This window comes from Colobus angolensis, unplaced genomic scaffold (assembly GCF_000951035.1).
Source record: "Colobus angolensis palliatus isolate OR3802 unplaced genomic scaffold, Cang.pa_1.0 Scaffold60, whole genome shotgun sequence".
NCBI classification, from domain to species: Eukaryota; Metazoa; Chordata; class Mammalia; order Primates; family Cercopithecidae; genus Colobus; species Colobus angolensis.
In genome coordinates this window covers 4,117,053-4,125,124 of record NW_012119599.1, presented here as the reverse complement: position 1 = coordinate 4,125,124, position 8,072 = coordinate 4,117,053, and the positions used below count along the sequence as shown (strand labels likewise).

Genomic DNA, 8,072 nt, shown 5'->3' with positions numbered 1-8,072 from the left:
CTGAGGCAGGAGAATGGCGTGAACCCAGGAGGCGGAGCTTGCAGTGAGCCGAGATCGCGCCACTGCACTCCAGCCTGGGCGACAGAGCGAGACTCTGTTTAAAAAAAAAAAAAAAAATCGTTTCCTGAGGTCGTGGCATGGGCTGTTCCCTACTCTGTCCACCTGGTGACCCCCTACTCATCCTTTAAGACCCAACACAAACTCCATCCTCTCTGAAGCCACCATCCTGATGCCCCAGGCTCCCAGCCAGGTCTCTCTCCGATGCCCCAGCACCTCCTCCTGTTACTGTCCTAGAAGCTGACTGCAGTCAGCTGCCCCCCAGGGTATCTCCTTTATCTGACTGGGAAATCCTTAAGGGCAGGTATGATCTTGGGGTCCCCAGCAGAGGACATGTGGGTCAATGGATGATAGTGGCCCCAGGACCCTGATCTCCCTCCCCACCTGGGTGACCCATTCTTTTTTTTTTTTGAGAGAGTCTTGCTGTCACCCAGGCTGGCATGCAGTGGTGTGATCTTGGCTCACTGCAACCTCCGCCTCCAAGGTTCAAGCGATCCTCCCACCTCAGCCCCTGACGTAGCTGGGATTACAAGCACGTGTCACCACACCTGGCTAATTTTTATATTTTTGGTTGCGATGGGGTTTCACCATGTTGGTTAGGCTGGTCTTGAACTCCTGACCTCGGGTGATTTGCCTGCCTCGGCCTCCCAAAGTGCTGGGATTACAGGTGTGAGCCACCGCGTCCAGCCTGACCCTTTCCTTCTCTACTGGCAAAACTCCTGCTCCTTTTTAAAGCCAAGCTCATGTCACCTCCTCTGTGAAGTCTCGCTGACTCCCCAGGCAGTCCGTGTCTCTCTCGTGTGGGCTCCCCGGCCCCTGCTCCGCTCTCTATCACACCCTGACCACTCTGGGCGGTGACCCCCTCCCCACCCACTGACTATGGGTTCCTCAAAGGCAGGACCTGGGTCTGCCCCATCTCTGTGTCCCCAGCAATGCTGGGCATGAGTCAGCTTCAGAAGACATCTGCTAAATGGCTGCAAACCAGAGGAAATATCTCCAGCCTCAGGCTGGGACCTGCCCTCTCCTCCCACCTCTGACTTCATACCACTCACCCTGCAGAGTCTTCAATGCCCACTGTGACTTCACACAGTTGGCCTGTGACAGGCAATCAGGTCATCGTCCACGGCTACCAGGTGTTTCATGTCTACTGAGACTTCCAGGACCACAAGCCCTTTTGCGCCCACCATGTCTTCACCTAAGAGATCTTCAAAGCCCAGTATGTCCCCGGCACCCAGTGGATCCTCCATGCCCACTGCGGATCCCAAGCCTCCTGCCTCCTTGAAGTCCACCAAATCAGCAACGCCCAACAGATCTTTAGTGCCCACCAAGCCAGCGACATCCCCCAACTCGGTCGTGAGCCCAAGCAGTTCCAAGTCCACCAAATCGACCAGTACAAAAAGAGCCCCTTCGAACCTGCCCAGCAGCAGGTCCCGAGTCCGCAGCAAGGCAAGAACACCCAGCAGGGTGAGCACCGACACCAGGACCAGCAAAGCCAGCAAGGCCAGCGGCGTGAGATGCCACCAGCGGAGGGGTACACATAGCCGGGGTAGGACACCTGGCAGAAGGGGAAGCCGCAGCTCCAAGAGGTCACCCAGCAGGGCCAGCACTCCTGGCAGGATAAGAACTCATGGTGCCAGACCAGGCATGGCCAGCAGGGTGAGAACTCCCACTTCACAGCAAAAACAGAGCCGGAGAAAGAGTTACGGCCGGCCTGGAACCAGTAACAGGGAAAGAAGTGACAGCCAGCCTAGAAATATGAGCAAGAAGAGTTACCGCCCACCAGGAGGCTCAGGTATGGGGAGGAGTTCCGAGCTGGCTGTAACTCCCAGTAGAGCCAAGTGTCAAACCCTGACTGGAATTCCCTCCAAGGAGAAGAGTGACAGCCCATCTCCATCGTCATCAAGGAGGGTGAAGAGCTACGGTCAGATGGTCATCCCCAGTAGGGAAAAGAGTTACAGCCCCACTGAAACGTCCAGCGGGGTCAAGAGTTATAACCAGGCCAGTACCCGCAGCAGGCCGCAAAGTCACAGTCAATCTAGAAGCCCCAGAAGGTCAAGAAGTGGCAGTCAGAAGAGGACGCACAGCAGGGCGAGAAGTCACAGTTGGAAGAGAAACCACAGCAGGGCAAGAAGTCGCACCCGGAAGGGAATTCTGAGCCAGACGGGAAGACATAGCCCGTCTAGAACCCACAGCAAGGGGAAAAGTCAAAACCAATCTAAAACCCCCAGAAGAGGAAGAAGTCACAACTGGTCTGGAAACCCTAGCGAGGAAAGAAGTCATAGCCATTCTAGAAGCTCCAGCAAAGAGAGAGATCACAGAGGATCTAGCAGCCCCAGGAAGGAGAACGGTCACAGTCCATCTGGAAGCCCCAACAAGCAAAGAGATCGCAGCCCATCTAGAAGTCCCAAGAAGGAGAGAGATTGCAGCCGATCTAGAAGTCCCAACAAGGCGAGAGATCATAGCCGATCCAGAAGCTGCAGCAAGGAGAGAGATCACAGCCAACTTGGAAGCCCCAGCAAAGAGAGAGACCGCAGCCGATCTAGAAGCCCCAGCAAGGAGAGAGAGCGCAGACAATCTAGAAGCCCCAGCAAAGAGAGGGATCACAGACAATCTAGAAGCCCCAGCAAGGAGAAATATCATGGCCGACTTGGAAGCCTTAACAAGGAGAGACATCGCAGGCAATCTAGAAGCCCCAGCAAGAAGAAAGAGCACAGACAATCCAGAAGCCCCAGCAAAGAGAGAGATCGCAGACGATGGAGAAGCCCCAGCAAGGAGAGAGAGCAAAGACAATCTAGAAGCTCCAGCAAGGAGAAAGAACACAGACAATCCAGAAGCCCCGGCAAAGAGAGAGATCACAGACAATGGAGAAGCCCCAGCAAGGAGAGAGAGTGCAGACAATCTAGAAGCCCCAGCAAGGAGAAAGAACACAGACAATCCAGAAGCCCCAGCAAAGAGAGAGATCACAGACAATGGAGAAGCCCCAGCAAGGAGAGAAAGCGCAGACAATCTAGAAGCCCCAGCGAGGAGAAAGAACACAGACAATCCAGAAGCCCCAGCAAAGAGAGAGATCACAGACGATGGAGAAGCCCCAGCAAGGAGAGAAAGCGCAGCCAATCTAGAAGCCCCAGCGAGGAGCGAGATCACAGCCAATCTAGAAGCCCCAATAGGCAGAGTGGTTACAGACAACCTAGAGCCTCCAGCAAGGAGAAAACTCACAGCCGATCTAGAACCCCCAGCAAGGAAGGAAATCATAGCCAATCTAGAACCTCTAGCAAGGAGAGAGACCCCAGTCAATCTACAGTCCCCAGAAGTCCCGACTGGAAGAGATCCCCTACCAGGACAAGGAGTCTCAGTCAGAATAGAACCCCTAGCAAGACAAGCAGCCACTCCCCATCAACATTTCCCAGTGGAGGCCAAACCCTAAGCCAGGATGACAGTCAAGCCAACGCCACCACCTCTAAGGCCACCTTACCTGGGGAAAGGTCTTCATCGTCTTCTTCCAAGCTGGCATAGCCCCCAGTCTCAGCTGGCTCACGGGTCTCTGTCATGGCCAGAAGAGGGGACAGGAGACAAGAGCAGAGCAGCAGCTGAGCAGTGTCCCTCCCTGGCCAGCTCTCCACAGCCACACCTCGGCCACAAGTTCTCTAATACAGGATGTTGGCAGGTAGAGAGGGATGCTGGATGGGGGAAAGGAAAGGCCTGTGATGATTCAATAAATTTTTACATAGCACCCATCCCCACCCTAAGCCCAACTGTGTGCTCATTGCTGGGGTGGGGCACAGAGGACCCCAGCTCTGTCTCTGACTGTCTACAGGTAATTGACTACAAGCCCTGCCCCTCTCTAGGTCTTTTTTTTTTTTAAGGCAGAGTCTCTCTCTTTCGCTCTATTGCCCAGGCTGGAGTGCAGTGGCGCGATCTCAGCTCACTGCAACCTCCACCTCCCAGACTCAAGCAATTCTCCTACCTCAGCTTCCCAAGTAGCTGGAACTACAGGCGTGTGTCCTCACGCCTGGCTAATTTTGTATTTCTAGTAGAGATGGGGTTTCACCATGTTGGCCAGGCTGGGCTTGAACTCTTGACCTCAGGTGATCCACACACCTCAACCTCGCAAAGTGCTGGGATTACAGGTGTGAGCCACAGCACCTGGCCCCCTCTCTAGGTCTTAACTTCCCCATGTGGGCAACAAGGCTGCCTTCTGCTTCTTATTCAGTGGGATAGGGAGAGGTGACACTCCAAATATTCAACAGTGGAGACTGGTGTGGGCACCAATCAGAACTGAGAGTGGAGCAGGGAGGATGCCAGGCATTAACCCTTTAGTTGCTGGACCATGGAGAGGTCTGGGGTTGGGGGAGTGTTATGGGGAAAAAACCCTCTAACTATGTTTTTCCTCTACTCTCACACTACCACCACAACAATCATCAACACAGAATTCTGTAACCAAATGTGTGGGGCTTTTTCCCCACACACTACACAGCAGACACAGGCTAGGTGTCCTCTCCAATTCCATTCCAACGCTATCCCCATGCCCAGCTAATTTTTGTATTTTTGGTAGAGACAGGGTTTCACCATGGTGCCCAGAGCTCAAGCAATCCGCCCGCTTCAGCCCTCCAAAGTGCCGGGATTACAGGCGTGAGCCACCACACCCGACTTTTAAAAAAAAATAAGGCCGGGCACGGTGGCCCACGCCTGTAATCCCGGCACTTTGGAAGGCCGAGGCAGGCAGATCATCTGAGCTCAAGAGTTTGAGACCAGCCTGGGCAACATGGCAAACCTTGTCTCTACAAAAAAAAAAAAAAAAAATACAACAGTTAGCCGGAGTGGTGGCATATGCTTACAGTCCCAGTTACCTGAGAGGCTGAGGCAGGAGGATCACTTGAGCCTGGAAGGTCAAGGCTGCAGTGAGCCATGACCTTGCCACTGCACTTAGGCCTGGATAACTCCTCTTACCAAAAAAAGAAAAAAAAAATTGCTGGAGCTGCTCACAGAACTCAAGGAAATGCTTATTTAGATTTTCTGGTTTATTGTTGCAAAGAACAAAGATGAAGAGATGTGTAGGGCAAGGTATAAGGGAAGGGGCAGGGAGCTTCACGCCCTCCCTGGGGTGCCGCCCTACAGGAACCCTCATGTGGTCAGCTATGCGGAAGCTCTCCAAACCCAGTCCTCTTGGGTTTTTACAGAGGCTTTAAGACAGCAGCATTAGGCATGGAATTCTCTGAAAATGTCTTAAGACCAACAATCAGGAAGGTGGGGAAGATTAGAGTCTTGCCCTGGGGCAGGAAACGGAGGAAAGGAGGAGGTCAGAGAGGTTGTTTCTTGAGACCTGCCCCCGGCCTAAAGTACACAACATTATAACAAGAGACCACAAACAAAGGCTATAGGAGTTAGCAGCCAGGAACTGTGGATAAAAACCAATATATTTATACATATAATACCACAGGGAGGGTCCAAAGTGGCAGTTAGGGACAGGGAGTACTTGTGTAGCAGTGACACACCAACCCATCTGAAAGTATTTTAATATTTAAACAATTAGTATGGCTATACTAGTTTGTGACTATCAGCCTTAGTTCTGCATCCATTGGCAAGATAGTGTCTAGGTTTGCCACACTCTAGCTGTGTAGCACCAAGCAAAAAACTTCTCTAACTTCTCTAGCTTGTTTCCTTCTCTACTGTAAGAAAGGGGCTGGCTGGGCGCGGTGGCTCAAGCCTGTAATCCCAGCACTTTGGGAGGCCGAGATGGGCGGATCACGAGGTCAGGAGATCGAGACCATCCTGGCTAACACGGTGAAACCCCGTCTCTACTAAAAAATACAAAAAAACAGCCGGGCGAGGTGGCGGGCGCCTGTAGTCCCAGCTACTCGGGAGGCTGAGGCAGGAGAACGGCGTATACCCGGGAGGCGGAGCTTGCAGTGAGCTGAGATCCGGCCACTGCACTCTAGCCTGGGCGACAGAGCGAGACTCCGTCTCAAAAAAAAAAAAAAAAAAAAAGAAAGGGCTTCCAGGCCTTAACTCATGTACTCCCCATAACTAGGTTGGAATTATCTCCTTTGCACAGATGAGAAAACACACACACAGGTGGTAAGTGAATAGCCCAAGGTCACCATCTGGTAAGTGGATGAACTAGGATTGGAAGCCACACCTTTCATAAAATGATTTCTCAGCTCAAAAGGTTTTTCTGAAGATTCAGTAGGCTCACTGATAGAAATTGCTGGTGTGTGGCTGGTATTCCATCAAGAGTGGCCATTACTACTCCCACCCCCACCCCTCTGTAAACTCCACACATTGCCGACCTCTCACCTCTCCCTGTGCACACAAGGCCTTTTCCCGTCTGTGCGTCTCAGTACACCCACTGTTGCTGTCAAGAAAGTCCTCCTCCTTTTTTTTTTTTTTTGAGATGGAGTCTCACTTTGTTGCCCAGGCTGCAGTACAGTAGCGCGATCTTGGCTCACTGCAACCTCCACCCTACCTCAGCCTCCCTAGTAGCTGGGATTACAGGCAGCCACCACCACCACGCCCGGCTAATTTTTTTTTTTTTTGAGGTGGACTCTCACTCTGTGGCCCAGGCTGGAGTGCAGTGGCGCAAGCTCCGCCTCCAGGGTTCAGGCCATTCTGCTGCCTCAGCCTTCCGAGTAGCTGCAACTACTGGCACCTGCCACCATACCCGGCTATTTTTCGTATTTTTAGTATAGACGGGGTTTCACCGTGTTAGCCAGGATGGTCTTGATCTCCTAACCTCATGATCCGCCCGCCTCGGCCTCCCAAAGTGCTGGGATTACAGGCGTGAGCCACCGTGCCCAGCCTACTTATTTATACTTTTTAAGAGACAGGGGTCTCGCTCAGTTGCCCAGGCTGGAGTGCAGTAGGCTGATCTGCAGGAAAGGGGCTTCCAGGTCTTAATTCATGTACTCCCCATAACCAGGTTGGAAGGTTAGCTCACTGTAACCTCAAACTCCTATGCTCATGGTATCCTACTCGCCCCTAGCAGAGTAGCTGGGACTACACGTGTGCGCCACCACGCCAGGCTTAATTTTTACTTTTTTTTTGTAGAGACGGGGGTCTCGCTATGTTGCCCAGGCTGGTCTTGAACTCCTGGTCTCAAGTGATCCTCCTGCCTCAGCCTCCCAAAGTGTTGGTATCACAGGCATAAACCACTGCAACTGGCCCAAACAGTTACTTAATATAGCTATATTCCATGTGATATTTGAAACATACTTTTCTAAAAGGTTATCTTTTGGATATAATTGTTCATCTGAAATTCAAATTTAACTAGACATTGTATATTTTATATGGCAACCATACACCTGGGGCAATCAAGACGACCCATGAAGTTACCAGGAGACAATGCCTATCAGCCTACACTTTTCCAAGCCCACATCACACAAGGCCCCTTCCTGAGTGTTCCAGACGTCAGGTAGAGCCATCCCTTGGTTCACAAGTCCCACTCCTACCATGCCTATGGCGGCCAAACTGAAAGGCAAACACAGTGCTGGAGACCCCACAATGCCCTGGGCCTGTAGCAGCCAATTCCCAAGATGCCCCGCGTGAACACAATAGGCACCCGTTCCAATGCTAGAGCAATGAGATGAGGGCAAAACCTTTCACTACGGGACAATAAGGGCCAGTTCCCACAATTCCTTGTGGCAGTTCTTCCCAGGATGCCTTGGGCCTATAGCGACCACCTTCCCAGACTCCCTGTGTGGAAGCGCTCCAAGCCTCCAGGACGGTCAGCGGCAGGTGTGGGATAAAAGGAACCGGTCTCGACGAGGATCTGGGACACTCTTTCCCAGGATGCACCAGGCCTACAACGACTAGCGGACCGACTCCCACAGCGCTTCAAGGCGGAGCGCTCGGTTCTCCCAGGATGCCCCAGGGCGGCACAGCCGCGTAGGGGGTGAAAAGGAAGCCCTTGGGTCACCACGGCCCCAGACCGCCGGCTCCCCGGCGACGGGAGTCGTCGTTCCCATCATGCAGCGGGGCCGTAGCGCCCGCTTCCCGGCATGCCCTGCGCACCCCTGCCC

The 8,072-nt window shown here is 52.9% G+C and overlaps 2 protein-coding genes across 2 annotated transcripts in view; one reads left to right on the top strand and one right to left on the bottom strand.

Moving 5' to 3' along the window:
- The window catches only part of ZNF428 (zinc finger protein 428), a 16,417-nt gene extending 12,683 nt beyond the window's left edge, over positions 1 to 3,734 (bottom strand). The window contains exon 1 of the mRNA XM_011963116.1: positions 3,530 to 3,734. Within this exon, the coding sequence (XP_011818506.1) occupies positions 3,530 to 3,605 (76 nt within the window). The 5' untranslated portion in view covers positions 3,606 to 3,734. The remainder of the gene's footprint in view (positions 1 to 3,529) is intronic.
- The window catches only part of SRRM5 (serine/arginine repetitive matrix 5), a 28,139-nt gene extending 24,342 nt beyond the window's left edge, over positions 1 to 3,797 (top strand). The window contains exons 3-4 of the mRNA XM_011963117.1: positions 1,148 to 2,707; positions 2,888 to 3,797. Of these exons, the coding sequence (XP_011818507.1) occupies positions 1,198 to 2,707; positions 2,888 to 3,570 (2,193 nt within the window). The 5' untranslated portion in view covers positions 1,148 to 1,197 and the 3' untranslated portion in view covers positions 3,571 to 3,797. The remainder of the gene's footprint in view (positions 1 to 1,147; positions 2,708 to 2,887) is intronic.
- Positions 3,798 to 8,072: the final 4,275 nt, after the last annotated feature.